A 19,716-nucleotide genomic window follows, 5' to 3' on the forward strand; every position below is an offset into this window, starting at 1 on the left:
ACATTACGAGCTTTCGAGTGCTTTGTGTTGTAAATTCGTTGAATTTCATCGGCTGCGCTTCTGAATGGCGTCATCAAGTATGGCTGCAAGGGGTAACCAGAATCACCTACAAAAATTTTCATTGTCAGTAATTGTTTTATAGCCTTTTTAAGTTTTAAAACTTACCGAGTAGCCATGTGTTGGTTTTTCCATTGTTATAATCAGATTTTAGCTCCTGTTCTGCGTGACTCACATTCCAAACAAATGAATCATGATTCGCCCCTGGATGCCTAGCGTCAACAAATGTGATTACCATGTTGTGATCGCATATCTGTAAGGAAACTCAGTTTGTGTATATGTATACTTGTAAAGATAGTAAATCATTAACCTACCGCCATTACATTAAGACTGTAAAAACCCTGGCGGTTCAGGTATAAATGGTGGTTGTCACTTCCTGGCGACTTAGGACGAACGTGTGTTCCATCAAGNATACTTGTAAAGATAGTAAATCATTAACCTACCGCCATTACATTAAGACTGTAAAAACCCTGGCGGTTCAGGTATAAATGGTGGTTGTCACTTCCTGGCGACTTAAGACGAACGTGTGTTCCATCAAGACAACCAATAACCCCAGGTATTCCGTATTTCTCAAAGAAATATTCTTTAACAGCATTTTCCTCATCGATGTTTCTCCTAAAATTCACCCATTTCTGGCGAAAATGGTCCTCAAAAATATTTAGGCATTCCCTGATCACGTTGGCTGCAGTATAGTGCCCCATCGACGAAATATTTTCGTTACCAACAGATTTTTGGTAACTGCCGGTGGCCAGAAATCTTAAAAAAGTCGCGAGATTCAGCTGTGCGATAGGTGGGTGCTTCTATGTGATGGAGCCATGTGCTCTTTTAATTCGTTTAATATGTATTGGAATATTTCTTTATTGATTCGGAAATTTGCAAGAAATCTTTGCTAATCTTGAACTTACTCAGTCTCAGGTAGTTCCATTACATTGGTGTGGTCTCGCAATCTCCTCCTCTGTATCCGCCCTTCCCTTTTTTTCGGATTCCTCGGCGTCCGTTAGCAGCATACATTTTTAAAAATTAATTTTCCTTATATTTCTATCTGCAACACAACCAAAACACTTTTAAGCAAAACCGATGTTGCCCATTTAAAATAAAAAGCATTGATATAAGCTGAAAATATTAGAAATCTAAGAAAAAATCTTTGGAAGTACATCAAAATTTCATCCGGCAACATCATACAACGTAACCGAGACGATTGCAACGTAATCGACGTAAAGACAAGACAAAGACGAACGACAGAGTTACAAAATTGCAATCCGTGACGATATCGCCTACAGACGAATCGTTCATGCGGCCTATCGTTCGAGATACATAATAAAGCTGTATGAGAGTACATGCAGAATATGTGCAAATGTCAGCAGGACTGTGTTGCCACATCTAAAAAAACCAAGGGTAGAAAGAAAATACGATTAAAAGGAAAATACGATAAGGTCTTTTGTTCAGATAAAAATAAATAGTAGGGGGATTGGGGTCATATTTTTGCGTAGAATTCCTTTCTGCGTAGGCGGCCTTCGGCTGAGCTTGAGGATTATAACCTTTACCAAATAGAATTCTCCTTTTGGTGTGCACCAGTGATGTAGCCTTGGGAAAGGAAGAGGTAACTAGAATTCCCTTTCTGTGTGATAAAGCTGGGGCTGCCGCCCCAGTGATGTCTATTTATGGTTACTGGGTGTTTTATAAAAATGTCTTGTATATAATAAAATATAAAATTATAAATAAAATAGATAAAATTATAGAATATCTATGGCGCAAAACAATTGGTCGTAAGCATCAGGACCCTTTCGTCAAACTTATTGACGCTATAAAATATACATACAAGCATTAAGAATGTGTTTCAATATTTTATGGGGGAATATGACCCCAATCCCTCTACTATTTATTTTTATCTGAACAAAAGAACCTTATCGTATTTTCCTTTTAATCGTATTTTCTTTTGGTCTTACTTTCCACCCTTAGTTTTTTTTAGATGTGGCATGTACTCTTATAATAATTAAACAACAATCGATTTTTCATAAAAAGCTGTAATATACTAAAAGTATTTATTTGTTTGATCGTGCACACTCTAACTGCACATATAGTGAGTGTAAATAACGTGTAAATTTAGTGGAAAGTGCATTATTATATATTGTAAAATAGTGCCATACAAGTTGGCTAAAATTACAAACTTTAAAAACAAATTCCTTAACAACTATAAGGTTGCGCGCTCTGAAACTTCATACAGGGAACTATTAGACCCCCTCTACCCCCCATATTTTCCTTAATGCTGTACTCCGGGGTAACCAATCTAAAGCCCACCCCCTTCCGTTGAAATAAAAGCACTCTCCTTTCGTTTCAAATTTAGTTTACTTTAAGTTGTATTTAATAGTCTTTATGTTCTAATTACATATGTATGTTTTACTTTGTGGCTTTAGCTGCACACTTTTATTTAGTTTTTAAGTACAAGCACCCGTATACATTTGCTTTGCTTTAACGTTTTAGTTACACACCTTATTTATTCGTCTTCGATTTGCAACATTTGATTTACTTTAAAGTTTAGTCTTTAAGTCGCGCAACTATNATGTTTCTCCTAAAATTCACCCATTTCTGGCGAAAATGGTCCTCAAAAATATTTAGGCATTCCCTGATCACGTTGGCTGCAGTATAGTGCCCCATCGACGAAATATTTTCGTTACCAACAGATTTTTGGTAACTGCCGGTGGCCAGAAATCTTAAAAAAGTCGCGAGATTCAGCTGTGCGATAGGTGGGTGCTTCTATGTGATGGAGCCATGTGCTCTTTTAATTCGTTTAATATGTATTGGAATATTTCTTTATTGATTCGGAAATTTGCAAGAAATCTTTGCTAATCTTGAACTTACTCAGTCTCAGGTAGTTCCATTACATTGGTGTGGTCTCGCAATCTCCTCCTCTGTATCCGCCCTTCCCTTTTTTTCGGATTCCTCGGCGTCCGTTAGCAGCATACATTTTTAAAAATTAATTTTCCTTATATTTCTATCTGCAACACAACCAAAACACTTTTAAGCAAAACCGATGTTGCCCATTTAAAATAAAAAGCATTGATATAAGCTGAAAATATTAGAAATCTAAGAAAAAATCTTTGGAAGTACATCAAAATTTCATCCGGCAACATCATACAACGTAACCGAGACGATTGCAACGTAATCGACGTAAAGACAAGACAAAGACGAACGACAGAGTTACAAAATTGCAATCCGTGACGATATCGCCTACAGACGAATCGTTCATGCGGCCTATCGTTCGAGATACATAATAAAGCTGTATGAGAGTACATGCAGAATATGTGCAAATGTCAGCAGGACTGTGTTGCCACATCTAAAAAAACCAAGGGTAGAAAGAAAATACGATTAAAAGGAAAATACGATAAGGTCTTTTGTTCAGATAAAAATAAATAGTAGGGGGATTGGGGTCATATTTTTGCGTAGAATTCCTTTCTGCGTAGGCGGCCTTCGGCTGAGCTTGAGGATTATAACCTTTACCAAATAGAATTCTCCTTTTGGTGTGCACCAGTGATGTAGCCTTGGGAAAGGAAGAGGTAACTAGAATTCCCTTTCTGTGTGATAAAGCTGGGGCTGCCGCCCCAGTGATGTCTATTTATGGTTACTGGGGGTTTTATAAAAATGTCTTGTATATAATAAAATATAAAATTATAAATAAAATAGATAAAATTATAGAATATCTATGGCGCAAAACAATTGGTCGTAAGCATCAGGACCCTTTCGTCAAACTTATTGACGCTATAAAATATACATACAAGCATTAAGAATGTGTTTCAATATTTTATGGGGGAATATGACCCCAATCCCTCTACTATTTATTTTTATCTGAACAAAAGAACCTTATCGTATTTTCCTTTTAATCGTATTTTCTTTTGGTCTTACTTTCCACCCTTAGTTTTTTTTAGATGTGGCATGTACTCTTATAATAATTAAACAACAATCGATTTTTCATAAAAAGCTGTAATATACTAAAAGTATTTATTTGTTTGATCGTGCACACTCTAACTGCACATATAGTGAGTGTAAATAACGTGTAAATTTAGTGGAAAGTGCATTATTATATATTGTAAAATAGTGCCATACAAGTTGGCTAAAATTACAAACTTTAAAAACAAATTCCTTAACAACTATAAGGTTGCGCGCTCTGAAACTTCATACAGGGAACTATTAGACCCCCTCTACCCCCCATATTTTCCTTAATGCTGTACTCCGGGGTAACCAATCTAAAGCCCACCCCCTTCCGTTGAAATAAAAGCACTCTCCTTTCGTTTCAAATTTAGTTTACTTTAAGTTGTATTTAATAGTCTTTATGTTCTAATTACATATGTATGTTTTACTTTGTGGCTTTAGCTGCACACTTTTATTTAGTTTTTAAGTACAAGCACCCGTATACATTTGCTTTGCTTTAACGTTTTAGTTACACACCTTATTTATTCGTCTTCGATTTGCAACATTTGATTTACTTTAAAGTTTAAGTCGCGCAACTACATTCGTATCATTTTAGTTACACAATCTTTAAAAGTTCTTTTGTTCAGGAAATAAAATTTGTACAGCACTTGGCTTAAACTGCGCCAACATGCTCGCTGTCGTTTGCTACAGACGGCGAGCGGCTCATATGTGATTTTGTCGTGGTAGCGTAAAGATGATTAGCAAAGACGCGGATGATGCGATTGCAATGCTTTTAACTTAGCTTTTTTATGTATGTGTTACTAAAATTTATTTATATTTTACTTGTATGTATGTACATACATATACTTATAGTAATTTAGCCTCATTTATCAAAAATTCAATTAACTAACATGGCTTGGATGCATTTATCCGCCGATGTGCACACTTCAAGCATCAACGCTACAAACGACGAGCATGCTCGCTGAAAATCAAAATTTTTCCGTGTCGTTTGGTGGTAGCGGTCTTACTTAAAGTTCCGCGTCACTTGTAATTTTAGCTGTCATTCGACTTGGTCCCGTTAGTTATTTCATCTGTTCTCATTGCTGGCGAATTTAACATGGCGATGTCGTAGGAAGTGTCAATACCCGCCCCCTCCCCCTCCCCCCCCGCATCCCTTTTTCGATAGTTTCGAACTAGCCCTAAATTCTATAGTCCCGAACCAGTTCTAAATTCGACAGACGAAAGAAAAAAGCATCATGATTTTTCAATCTTTTTTGGTTCTTCCGTGTGGGCGATTTTAAATTATGATTTATTTTGGAACGAATTTCCGTCATCCCTTGTCAAGTTTGGTTTGCAGACAAACCGGTTTCGGCGTTGTGCTATCTTCAGTGTCATTTTTCGTTCGTTTTTAAATTATTTTCAAAGATGTGTTTTCAATTTGAAATTAAATTTGCTTGAATGATAGTAACAGCCAATTTCACGAACGCAATTTAAGTGAAAAATGATTTATATTTTTTGAGTTTTATATGGAAGTTGACAAAAAATAAAAAAATTATTTTTCATTTAAATTGCTGGTGAAACCGGCTGCAAGAAACATACCTTTGGTTTAAATACCATATCTGAGTTTGCAGAGGTGCTTGCAGTTATTGGTTAGATTCCACAAGGTCCCAAGATGTTAAAATGTTAACACAAATTTTTGTTTTGTATTACCAAAATATGAAAAAGCATCTGGGAAGTGCAGGATGGAAGCGTATTTGAACGAAAAAGCCGCCAAACACATACCTATGTAAAGTAAACATGCCCCCGCTGCATCCCTTCTTTGATAGTTCCGAATTAGTTCTAAATTCGGCAGATAAGATCTAGTTCGTTCTGCATCCCTTTTTCGATAGTTCCGAACTATTTCTAAATTCGACAGATAAGATCTAGTTCGTTCTGCATCCCTTTTTCTATAGTTGCGAACCTGTTCTAAATTCGTCACCTTGATATAGATATATTTCGAATGAAGAAGTCCAATAAAATAGTTTTTTAAAAGTACCACATTTCGGTGATTTTGAACTGGTGGGGATCTAGTTACTATCGGACTGCTTTGTTTTTGGCGATAAAGATCTAGTACGGGACTAGAAATTTTATTCAATAGTACATACTCAGATGTGTACATTCAAATGAGGGATGGAAAATCGAAATTTCAAATTGTACCTAATTTTACAATAGAAATGTACCTTTTTGCTGTAAAATGTACCTAAAAAGTAGCTCACGATTTTGTTAACTTTTTTATTATTTTCAGACAATTGTAACAATTTAATAAATTTATACATTATTTGCATTAACAAGAAAGTGATTATATCAATGCAGTTGATTATGTAAATTGGGATGGTCCAAATAAAAGTAAAAGTAAAGTCGGAATTTAAATGCTCTCACCCTCTATGATTTATATACCGAATTATTTATTTTAATTNCAGTTGATTATGTAAATTGGGATGGTCCAAATAAAAGTAAAAGTAAAGTCGGAATTTAAATGCTCTCACCCTCTATGATTGTATTATACCGAAAAAATTGTTTTCGTTTGGAAATCAAAAACTATTTAGGGGTCGCTCAAAGCACTCAAAGTTTTCCATGTATTTTATATGGGAAAAACATGTTTTCGTAGAAATGGTATAGAATTTTCGAAAATCAACATTTTTCTATCGGGAAACTATGTTTCTCTTTTGGAGATTTTTAATAATATTACCCAATTGTTTATTTAACCATTTTATATTATTAACTATTTCTTATACATAAGACCCCTAAACCCTCAAAAAATGCAATGGGGGACCCATAAAAAATCGCTATTATTTGAAATGGTAAAATTAACAATTGGGTATTCTTATTGGGAGTTTCTTAAATGGAAGCAACGTTTTCCAATCAAAAAATAAGGACTTTCAAGAATTCTATACCTTTCTACGGAAACTTGTTTGTTCCTCATATAAAATACATGGAAAACTTTGAGCGCTTTGATCGACCTCTAAATATTGTTTGATATAAAAAAAGAGGTATATAATTTTTTTCGCTATTATTCATTCATTCATTTTATTTAACCCTGCTTATGAACTGTTTGTTTTTAGCGGTCTTTTAATAGTTACATTGTGTTTACATGTTTGAGAATTACATAATTATTGAAAAATATACTGAAAGTGAAAGTATTTAAAAAAATTACATTAGTTTACACAATTTATTCATTTAATATGTTGGCTCTGAATCGCAAACAGTGAACAACATAGAGGTGCACCATGCTGACCTTAAATTGGTCGGTCAATTGGAATATATGCATTGGATTGCTTTCAAACTCTTTTAGATGTGATCCTAGGATCGAGGTTGTAGTCCGTAAAGAAATAATAAATTGGGTACTTGAAGAGCAGATGCTCGAGGCTTTCTATTTGGCCTAGATTGCACTGCGTACATAAAGCATTTGGGTTTATTTTGTGAACCAGGCCTTTGATAAAAAACCGTATGTGGTACTTCGTGGGCAGCCGAACTTGTGCTAAAATTTTACTGACAATTTGTTGCAAGAATAAATTCCCGCCAGAGTGCATTCAGATTACAAATATTTCCGCCTTTAATTATATTCTTCCGCACTTTCAACTTATTCACAATTGAAATTGGCACACATGCAGCGTAGCCACTTTGCTAGAAATCCCGAAAAAGGTGAAGAGTTTTTCACTGTTCGCAAAGAATTTAATAAAGGAACTTGGCCACTTTGCAAAGATTTCTTGTTGCCACAATGTATATGAGTTGCCATTTCTCTTTGTTTACAAAAATGTTCTTATTTTTTTTTCGCGAGAAGCGTAGTTCTAAATATGGATATTTATTTGGCTATCGTCTAATTGTACCTTAATTGAGCTCAGTGTACCGAATGTACCTTTTGGTTCGAAAAAGTCAGGAAAAAGGTACACTTTACCTACTTTTTATCCCTGATACAAATACGTGCGTGCTAAATTTTGGTATGAAAATATTTTTAAATATGAACACTTAAAACGATAATCAAATATAAAGTATTAATTTTTACTATCCATTATTTCCCTCAGTTTGGGCCCGGTACAACTCAATTGTTAACCGACTTCAAAAAAAGGAGGAGGTTATCAGTTCGGCGGAATATTTTTTTTATATATGCTACCACATAACTTTGGACCAAGAAAAAGTGGTACCTCCGAGGTGGTCCCATACTAATTTGGTTTAGATCCGATCATTGGATTATTAAGAAATTAACGGCACTCCTAAAGTTTTATATGAGAATTGAAATCGACTTGAATTCTCATATAAAAATTTAAGAATACCGTTAATTTCCTCATGATCCAATGACAGGATCTAAACCAAATTAGTATCTATGGGACCACCCCTAAGCCACCACCTTTCCGATGAAAAATTTTTCGAAATCAGTTGGCGTGGTTCAAAGTTATGCGATAACATACATAAAAAAATATTCCGATGAACTTATAACCTCCTCCTTTTTTGAAGTCGGTTAAAAAGAAAAATTAATGAGGTAAATTATCAAAGTATTATACATTTTTTAATAGCTATATTTAAACATTTCAAATAAAATTTACATTACAAATAATATCAGGCCCCCCTAAATTATGCTCTGCGTACGCCTATGAATCTGTATAAACTGTAAAATAAATCCGTGTGAAATTGTATTTGTTCCCTGTGGTCATGTAATATTATGCGACTTCTGTCACAATCCTCCAAAGATTGAAAATTGCCGTGAATGTCAAGTAAATATTCAAAGTGTTTTTCGAATGATATTATAATTTATCCTTAGTATATATCGACAATGGCGACCTAGCTACCGATGTTCAGAGCGTACTTAAATTATGGAGGGAACATTTTTCCACCCTACTGAATGTTAGCAACACGGAAAGTTGTGGAGAAGAAGAACCCGAGCCCCCAGTCGATGATGACGGAGTCGACGTTCCACCGCCTGACTATGACGAGGTACGAATAGCAATAACGCGGCTGAAAAACAACAAAGTTGCTGGAGCTGACAGCCTGGCAGCTGAGCTATTCAAGTACGGCGGCGAGGGGTTGATAAGATGCATGCATAAACTCTTATGCAGAATATGGTCAGATGAACGCATGCCCGATGACTGGAATTTACGTGTGCTCTGCCCAATCCACAAGAAAGGCGACCCCGACATTCGCGCCAACTACCGCGGTATCAGCCTTCTAAGCATAGGTCTTATCAAGCGTATTGTGTGAAAGACTGTAGCCCACCGTCAATGAACTGATTGGGCCTTATCAGTGTGGCTTTAGACCTGGCAAATTCACCATAGACCAGGTACTCACATTACGCCAAATCTTGGAAAAGACCCGCGAGAAAAGGATCGACACTCACCACCTATTTGTCGACTTTAAAGCCGTCAGAATTGGGAAAGACCTCTCCGAGCCGTTCGCCACAAAATGGGTATTTAAACATGTGGACTCCCTTTCATGTGACTTCTTTAATCTGATGTTGGAGAAGATAATAAGAGCTGCGAAACTGAACCGCTCAGGAACAATTTACTACAAGAGCGTGCAATTGCTGGCTTATGCCGATGGCATCGACATCATCGGTAACAAGAACCGCGAAGTCTGCTCTGCCTTGTCCCACGTTGGATAAGGAAGAAAAGCGAATGGGTCTGGTGGTAAGAGGACAAGACGAAGTATCTCCTGTCATCAAACAAACAGTCAGCACATTCGCGCTTTGGCACCCACGTCACTGTTGACAGATATAATTTCGTGAAAGTAGAGAATTTACTTGGGAACCAGCATTAACACCGATAATAATGTTAGCATGGAAATCCAACGCATAATCACTCTTGCCAACAAGTGCTACTTTGGACTGAGTAGGCAATTCAGGAGTACAGTCCTCTCTTGAGGTACGAAAACCACACTCTATAAGTCAATTATCATGCCGGGCTGGTATATGGCGTAGAAGCATAGACAATGACAACATACGATGAGGCGGCTCTTGGAGCATTCGAGAGAAATATCNTGCTGGAGCTGACAGCCTGGCAGCTGAGCTATTCAAGTACGGCGGCGAGGGGTTGATAAGATGCATGCATANATGGAACCATGAGCTGTATGAGCTCCGCTGGCTTAGCCATGTCGTTCGAATGGACACTGACGCTCCAGCTCTGAAAGTATTCAACTCGAAACCCGCTGGTGGTAACAGAGGAAAAGAGGGGCCCCACTGCGATGGAAAGGCCAGGTGGAGAAGGACTTGGCTTCACTAGGCATTTCCAATTCAGTTGGCACAGAAGAGAAACCACTGTCGTGCTTTGTTGGACTCGGCCAAAATCGCTTAGGCGGTTACAGCGCCAAATAAGAAGAAGATATCGTCGCTCCCAACGAAGAGTAGCACATCTCAAATTACCGTCGAAGACTAGCACATTTCATTATTCGCGTCGAAAAGTAGCACATTTTAGATTTTCGCGTGGAAGACTAGCACATTTCATTATTCGCGTCGAAGAGTAGCACATTTCAGATTTTTGCGTGGAAGAGTAGCACATTTCACTATTTGTGTGGAAGACTAGCACATTTCAGATTTTTGCGTGGAAGAGTAGCACATTTCAGATTCTCGCGTAGAAGAGTAGCGAATTCATATAAAGTGGTACTAGCAGCCGTACAAAAACCAAACATACATTTACATATGTTATAATTATTTCTCCTCGACTAAGCTGAGAGTTTAATGTTGTGTATGGAGCTTTTCGGTATTTTATTACAAATAGAATAAACGTTTATTTTCCTCCTACTTGTTTTGACGCATATTCGGGTCTTCCTCAGGGAATCTATTTATAAATACGAGAAACATATATGCACATTACGGTGGTCCAAAAATGCATGTGGAAAAAGTAAAGTCGGAATTTGTATGCTCTCACCCCTATGATTGTTCTATACCGAAAAAAATATACCCCTATTTTTTTATTTTGAAAACAAGAAATATTTAGAGGTCGCTCAAAGCGCCCAAAAACCNCAAAAATGCATGTGGAAAAAGTAAAGTCGGAATTTGTATGCTCTCACCCCTATGATTGTTCTATACCGAAAAAAATATACCCCTATTTTTTTATTTTGAAAACAAGAAATATTTAGAGGTCGCTCAAAGCGCCCAAAAACCACTTTTGGTAGAAATGGTTTGGAATTCAAAAAAACTAATATTTTTCTATCGGAAAACTCTTTTCATCTGCAATATTCGCAATAATAGTACCCAATTGTTTATTTAACCATTTTTGCATTGCAACTATAATTTGTAGATCCGCCAAAAACCCCGAAAATACGATGGGAGACCAATAAAAAATCGTTAGTATTAAAAAATGGTTAAATAAATAATTGGGTATTATTATTGTAAGTCTCCTGAAGAGAACCAGAGTTTTCCGATCGAAAAATATTGATTTTCAAGAATTCTATACCATTTCTACGAAAAGTTTTTTTTCCCCATATAAAAATACATGGAAAACTTTGATCGCTTTGAGCGACCTCTAAATATTTTTTGATTTTAAAGTAAAAAAATAGGGGTACACTTTTTTCTATATAGAACAATCCTAGGCGGTTAGAGCATTACAATTCTGACTTTACTGTTTTGGACCACCCTAATGTACATGCAGTCATATCAAGAGCACCTCACTTCAAAGTGATATTGTTTTCCACTTATGTTCATTTATTTATTTTTAAGAATTTTCATTAAAATAAAGTTCATTCTCTGAAGAAGTCCATATAAATCCAAATTTAAAACTTTGTAGAAAACTAAAAAAATCTAAAAATGTTCCTCCAAATGTCAAAATTATTTTCTTAGAATTTTTTTAGTATATAGATTTAAAGCCCTTTCAATTTTATTACAATAATGTGCAAGTTTCAAGTGGCTAAAAATTTCCGTTGTTGCGGTTTTCTTCCATATAAAAATAAATTGTGTTTATTCGTTATATGGTAGCGAATGCGACAAAAAGAATCAAAGGTTTTAAGGCTCTTGAAACTTGCACATTATCACACTAAAATTGAATCGGCTATAAAGCTTCATACTCAAAAAAATTGTAACACTTCTGAGTAAATAAATTTGAAATTTGAATGAAAATTAGTTTATTTTTTTTTAGATTTCTACAAAATTTTAAGGGTGGGTTTACATGGTTTTTTTAAATGAACTTTATTTTAGTTGAAATTGAACATACTGAAAACAAAATTTCAATGGTTAACCATAAAAGAATATGAATTGCATAAAGCTTAAAGGGGAAAAATGCCTTAAAAAAAAATAAAAGTGGATGATCTCCAGCAAATTATCACTAAACGCTATATACCGTCTGAATTTCATGAATTTTATAATAGAATTATAGAAATATAAAATAAGCACTTGAATTTCCAACATAAATTATGCTTTTATGATTTAGTTTAAACCCTAAATGTGCTACTCTTCCACGCAAATAGTGAAATGTGCTACTATTCCACGCGAAAATCTGAAATGTGCTAGTCTTCCACGCGAATAGTGAAAAATGTGCTACTCTTCCACGCAAAAATCTGAAATGTGCTACTCTTCCACGCAAAATTCTGAAATGTGCTACTCTTCCTCGCGAATAGTGAAATGTGCTACTCTTCCACGCGAAAATCTGAAATGTGCTACTTTTCGACGCGAATAATGAAATGTGCTAGTCTTCCACGCTAATAGTGAAATGTGCTACTCTTCCACGCGAATAGTGATATGTGCTACTCTTCGTAGGGGCCGAAGATATATCGTCACCCTAAATGTAAAAAGTAATTTCTAAGCAAAATACAAAACCGACTTCAATTCCCATATAAAGATTTGAGATTATCGTTAATTTCTTCAAGATCCAATGTTTGGATCTAAACCAAATTAGTATGGGACCACCCTTGAGGTACTACCTTTCCTTTAAAAAAAGAATTATAGAAATCGGTTAACGTTGTCTAAAGTTATGCGGTAGCGTACATAAAAAAAATTCCGACGAATTGTTATCCTTTTCCTTTTTTTGAAGTCGGTTAAAAAGACGTAACAAATATCGTCGCTGAAATGCAAAAAGTCGTAACTAATAAAAAATTCAAAACTCACTTTTTGATTGATATGATGGATTTCATCAAATTACAAGTTCCCACATCGTTTTATGAAAAAAAAATTATATATTAGTAACGCTTTTTCCGTTTCAGTGACGATGTTTGTTACGTCTTTTTGCGTTTCTGGTGACGATATACTATATATGTAATTAAAATCATATAAATGAAATAAATAAATAATTTTCATGGTTGAATTGAAACTGTAATTGATTTTGGTTCCTAAATAGTAATAATTATATCGCCAGAGAGTGGGAGCGCCATCCAGTGAGCGAGCAGAGCGGAAATCTTATGGAAGTTACGTCATGACATAAGTTTCATGGAAGTTATGTCTGATCTTCGTGGAAATCAAGTTTGAAATAACTTCTGCGGGCCCATGGAAGTTAAGTCCGTCTAAGTTATGTCAGTTACCGGAAGAATCAAGGAAATCCCTTATTCGGATTCAGCGACAACAAAAACAATTTTTTTATTTATTTTCATTGAATAAATTGTTTGTCCTATTTGACCCTCAAATGACCTCGCCTCGAACCTGACATTATGGAGATTAACGGACTTCGGATTCGGGTTCAGCGAGTCTAAATCCCATATTCATATATGAATTTTTCCCTACTTGACCTTCAAATGGCCTCGAACCTGACGTGATGGGAACTAACAGACATAGGGTTGCCGGAATGGATTTCTCACCCTGGGATTAAGGGACTTCCTTCGGGGATCAGGTTTTGCCACAAAAACCTCAGGTTTAGGATTTTTTAGTACACATTTTTTTTCATTCTACAATTCAATTTGATGTGTGTCTCTCTGTACCACGCTGTTTGTTTTCGATAGCGCTGAAGTTGCCATCTCTATCTCTAGTACTTAATGCTAAATATGTACGAGCTCTTTGTTTTTACGAATTATGCAGGTTTGCAAGTTCATATAATGATTTTTTATAGTAAAGTGGAATAACTAACAATATCTATCAATTATGCTTTATCTAGCTGTGATTTATGTAGGGCGCTTTTAAGAAAAGTAGAAAATAGTGTTGCCAGTACTAATGATTTATTCAGGATAGTACTGAGATTTCAACTCCATCACTGATTTTTCCCATTGCGTATACCAGTGCGCTAATGTCCTGACATTACAAAAAAAATTACTTATTTGTACTGATTTTTGAACATCGAAATTCCAAAACAAACAGCCTCAATGCGTAAGTCGTAAATTAGGCTGAATTGTACCACTCGACAATATTGGCAACGTCTACTGTCGTACAGAAGGAAGTAGCCAACGAAAATTGTCGAGAACTATGCAGTGCTGCCAAGTATTTCCGTTTTAATACACTAGATATGATTCGACTCTCGAAAAACGACTTGCATTCGGCCCGACTGTCGAAATTAAGCTGAAAAACTTCTATATTCTTCCCACCATTTTTCACTTTTTATGTTCTCTTGTTACCTTGTTTTGTTTCAGACATCTAAACGCGATGGCGGGACGACCAACTTTCGCTGGTCGAGAACGGTAGTTTCTTATATATTTTGTTGTTGAATTATTAACAAAATGAATAATGTTCGGATACCATTTGTGACAATTTGGTAGAGCATAATTTCTTTAAAAATGCCCTTCCTCAGAAAACATTTTAAGAACGGCCTACTTTAGAATTTCATTGAAAAACACCCTACCTCAGAATTTGATTCAAAAACGCCCTATTTCAAACGAAAACACATTGACAATGTGTTGAGATAGGGCGTTTTTGAATCGGCAGCTGAGGTAGGACGTTTTTGAACCAAATTCTGAGATAGGGCATTTGTCAATCAAATTCTAAAATAGGGCGTTCTTCAACCAAACTCTGAAATAGGACGTTGTTGAAAAATTTGCTGAGATCGTTTTCGAACTGGCTGACGAGATATGTCGATTCAAAAAAGCCGCACATGAAATACATCTTCGTCAAAAATATCGCCTAATATAAAATTTAATTTCCAAACTTGTTCACGTTAATAAATAACACTGTGAGACAAATGGTAGGGGTCAGTGATCGGGAAGGGTTCAAACTACCGGGGAAAGTTATATCGGTAAAAAAGAAGTTATACGTGTCCTGGCGTTTCGCTGGGTCACGTCTAGGAATCGAGATATATCGATTTGAAGTTAGTAACTATCATATAGGGGAAATTGTCACCTTTGGTGGTCTTTTTTTTGACATAACTCGAGAACCACTAGTCCGATTTTGCTCAAACAAATTTAAAAAAATTAAAAATTACAATTCCTTTAATCTGTTCATATAACGTTTTTCTATATAATCAACAGTTTTGCCGGTAAAAATAAATGTATGAAGAAAAAAAATATTTTTTGCCTAAAATATTAAATTTTTTTATTTTTTAAATTCATAAAAAATCCAAAACGGAAAAAAGGCAAGTCGTATTACTTTCACGCAAAGTCACATAACCTTTAAGCAAAATGAGACATAGATCATGAAAATCGATGGACGCGTTTCGCTTTTATTCACAATTAAGTGAAGGTATCTCATTTTGACAAGAATATTGATTTTATGTTTCAATGAATTTGGATAATATTTATTATATATTATTTATTATTAACACGTAAAATTAAAAATTATTACAGGTAATTATTAGGTTATTACATAGATACATAGGTTATAAAAATCGATGAACGCAAAACTTATTTTCGTTTGTTTGCGCCCTTTACTTTCTTGCGTGGTGGTTCGCCCACTTGTTCAGAGTCTGTATCGGATGAGGATCTGTCTTCATCTGGAAAAAATCAATTGTTTTTAATCAGTCAGTTAACTTCATTTTTGTGACTTACCCTCGGAGGAAACTCCCATTGTATATTCTTCTTCTTCATCTTCATTGTCGGGATCGTACGTCTTTTGCGACCACCAACAAATTTCAGCCACCAGCGAATCGAGCCTTTTGCCTTTATATCGCGTTTCCATTGGCATTGCCACTTGATGGAAGCGCTCGCCATGTTCATCCGACTCTGAGGCTAGCTGCTTGCTGAAGTATTCGAGATGGTGATGCAAGAAGTGAATTTTGAGGGACATATTCACTCCAATTTTCTGGAAGTAGTGCAACATCTTGGTCACAAGAGCGGGGTAATTGTGTGCTCGCGTACTTCCCAAAAAATATCGTATGACTTTCTTCACTGCCCTCCACGCAAAGTAATCATTACCGTCTAAAGCACCTTTAAATTCCTTTGATTTCATGAGCTTTCGTATATCCGGCCCATTCAGAACACCTTCCTTCAATTTTGCTTCGCTGATTGGTGGGAAAATATTTTTCAAACAATCAAGAATTTTCGGTTGCTTCACAATGGCCTTGATGAAATTTTTTACGATTCCCAGTTTGATATGGAGAGGGGGCATGAGGACGTTCTCCATTGGCACCAGTGGATCATTTACGCAGTTGTGTCCTTTCTCCGTTGGATCTCGAGTGGGTGCAATTTGTGTAAAAAAATCATGCAGGTAGCCAACGGAAAAAACCCAAATAATTTAAAAAGGGCACTTTTCTTTTTTCCTTNTTCCCCTATATGATAGTTACTAACTTCAAATCGATATATCTCGATTCCTAGACGTGACCCAGCGAAACGCCGGGCCACGTATAACTTGTTTTTGACCGATATAACATTTCCCGTTGGTTTCATCCCATCCCGATTTTGACTGTCGCATAGTGTAATTAATGGTTAACTAGCGAAAACTAGTTAGCTAATAACAATTGATCCCAATAACTTTTTGACCTCAAATTTAAGACATTTTAATTTAGCACAGCTCCATAAACTATAATAAAACAACAAAAATATCCTAACTCATAATTTGTTAGCGTTAAACAGTCTTTTAACTTTTCGGGCTATGTGGGTGGGTTAAAATCTGTCCAATTTACGTGTAGGAACGTCTAACACTGTAGGGAATAACACAAACCAACCAGGATTAGAGCATAACATAAACTATAAAAATGGGAACAATAGCTGTTAGTTAAAAACTGGAAAAGCGATCGAAAGACATTTTCTATTGCCAAAATATTGAAAGGTAACCTACGACAGAGGGTATGTGGAAGACATTAAAAGAAAAAGAGTAATGGTAAGAGTAAAAATCAATGTTGAAAAAATCAAGGACTTTCAACTGAAGAATTTGGGACAATTAATAGTTACCAATTTTTTGTTATACTTGGCTTTGAAGATGTTTATTTCTTCCAACGGAATGTCAGAGAATGATAATTATAAGCAACTCAAGGTACATGTTGCGAATTTGAGACCAGTCAATTATATCGCAGGAATGGGAGTGGCTCTTGTGCAAGAGTACAACAATATCTTAACCTGAAACGAAAAACAACAATAAACTTTGTTTTTAACAGGTAGCAAGCATCGAAAAAAATTCAGAGTTGTTAAAAAAAGTGCAGTTATGAATATTTGGGAATGATTTTTGCAATATAAATATTTCTTTTTTGTTTTTTAGTTTCCGGTAATTGATTCATTCGTCAACTTTTGGAACTCATCTAATCGTTTCAACCAGTGCTTCGGGGCAAAGGTTTTTTTTTTTATCGATTTGCTTCCGCATTTTATTTCGCTCCGAGCTCCGCTCCCGTTCCCAATAAAAAAGGTTTTTTAACCGACTTCAAAAAAAGAAGGTTATCAAATAGTCAGAATATTTCGTTTATGTATGTTACCGCATAACTTTGGACCACGTGAACCGATAATTCGTTTTTGATAATGATAATTATATGCAACTCAAGGTACATGTTGCGAATTTGAGACCAGTCAATTATATCGCAGGAAGGGGAGTGGCTCTTGTGCAAGAGTACAACAATATCTTAAGCAGAAACGAAAAACAACAATAAACTTTGTTTTTAACAGTTAGCAAGCATCGAAAAAAATTCAGAGTTGTTAAAAAAAGTACAGTTATGAATATTTGGGAATGATTTTTGCAATATAAATATTTCTTTTTTGTTTTTTTAGTTTCTGGTAATTGATTCATTCGTCATCTTTTGGAACTCATCTAATCGTTTCAACCAGTGCTTCGGAGCAAAGGTTTTTTTTTATCGATTCGCTTCCGCATTTTATTTCGCTCCGAGCTCCGCTCCCGTTCCCAATAAAAAACGTTTTTTAACCGACTTCAAAAAAAGAAGGTTATCAAACAGTCAGAATATTTCGTTTATGTATGTTACCGCACAACTTTGGACCACGTGAACCGATAATTCTTTTTTTATAGGAAAGGTGGTACCTCAAGTGTGGTCCCATGCTAATTTGGTTTAGATCCGATCATTGGATCATGAAGAAATTAACGGTAGCCCTAATTGTTTATATGACAATTGAAGTAGATTGTGTCTTTTGCTTAAAAAGTACTCGTTAATTATTTATTTACTTACATATCGAGCTCAAACAACCAAAAAACGTAGGCAACATTTTTTTTTGTAAATTTTCATTTTGATGCAGAAATGCATTTACATAGATGCACCTCTCCATTTAAACGAAAATTAAAGCAACAAAATTTCTATAACGTAACTGAAAATGTGTACTGAATTTTTTTCTTTAAGAAGCTAGGTTAGGTTCGGTTACACTGGCCGGCTGATGCGCCTTACATAGACCCGTTGGTCCTTTGTAGCGCCAGATGGAGGGCCGTTTTACTGCGGTCTAAAGTAGTCGTCGTATAGGACGTCAACGCTTTTCGCGAAGTTCAAGAGAGCCTTAATACCCAATTTTGAAGCCACGTCTAGTCCTTTGAACTGCGAAACTCCAAGATATCTATGACGAGTTCTAGCTAAGGCCGGACAGAAACAGAGGAGGTTTTCTAACGTCTCACTCATGCCTTCCTCCCTGCACTTCCTACATGTGTCACTACTACTTATGCCCATTGTGCTGGCATGGGATGCCAGTAGGTTGTGGCCCGTCATTAGGCCAACAACTGTCCTGCAGTCCCTACGTGACCGTGTGAGCAAGAAATTGGTGTTTTCTTTGCTGCGATTGCATATGATCATGGTGATTTTGCATGTCCCTAATGCGTTCTGTCTTACCCTGATCCGGCTCCCAGCTCTTTCGAAAATTTCATTATAGATCATTTTTAGCGACTTTTGTATTTCCTGTACTGGTTCGCTAGCAAGACGGACGGCACTTTTGGCAATCTCATCAGCTATTTCGTTGCCCATAATACCCTTGTGGCCTTGTGACATAAAAAAAATCCGACGAATTGATAACCTTCCTCCTTTTTGTGAAGTCGGTCAATAAAAGTAATAAATACAAAAATAAAATAAAAAATAAAAATAAATAAATAAAATAATAAAAGTATAATTAAGTCAAAGTTGTAAGTGGCTAGGACTTACCGTTGAGTTTTGGCAAATCTTTTTGTTCAAAGTGTTGCTCATTTTCCCCATACAAAAAAAAATTGTCGAACATACTTTAGTTTATACACGCCAGACTTTTAGTTCATACTAAGAATGTTATTTGCCAAAAATCCCGGAATTTTCGGGATTTGTAATTTGTACTGATGGCAATAATAGAAACAGCTTTCCTTGACCAGTATTGGCTATATTTCTTTTATTTATTTAATAATTAAAATTTTTTTATAAATGTCTAGCTCATTATACATATGAAACCGTGCGATACTAAATTTTACACACAAAAATAAGTATATACGTGAAACCATGCTCCAAATATAGTAAAATTGAGGTTTAGTTTTTCGCTTTGACGTCAGTGATTCCAAATTTTTTTTTT

The 19,716-nt window shown here is 35.7% G+C and overlaps 2 protein-coding genes across 6 annotated transcripts in view; one reads left to right on the forward strand and one right to left on the reverse strand.

The window, feature by feature from the left end:
- MED18 (mediator complex subunit 18) overlaps positions 1-19,716 on the forward strand; it is a 138,918-nt gene that overhangs the window by 105,066 nt on the left and 14,136 nt on the right. The gene's annotated exons all lie outside the window — the stretch shown is intronic.
- Positions 15,619-16,440, reverse strand: LOC108361186 (uncharacterized). The gene is made up of 2 exons (XM_017613756.1): positions 15,820-16,440; positions 15,619-15,764 (listed from the first exon to the last, which is right to left on the reverse strand). Exons 1-2 carry the CDS (start codon positions 16,391-16,393, stop codon positions 15,676-15,678), a joined length of 663 nt encoding a protein of 220 aa, XP_017469245.1. The 5' UTR covers positions 16,394-16,440; the 3' UTR covers positions 15,619-15,675.

This window comes from Rhagoletis zephyria, unplaced genomic scaffold (genome assembly GCF_001687245.7).
Source record: "Rhagoletis zephyria isolate East Lansing unplaced genomic scaffold, Rhagoletis_zephyria_1.1 Rzeph_scaffold_00710, whole genome shotgun sequence".
In the NCBI taxonomy this organism is placed as follows: Eukaryota; Metazoa; Arthropoda; class Insecta; order Diptera; family Tephritidae; genus Rhagoletis; species Rhagoletis zephyria.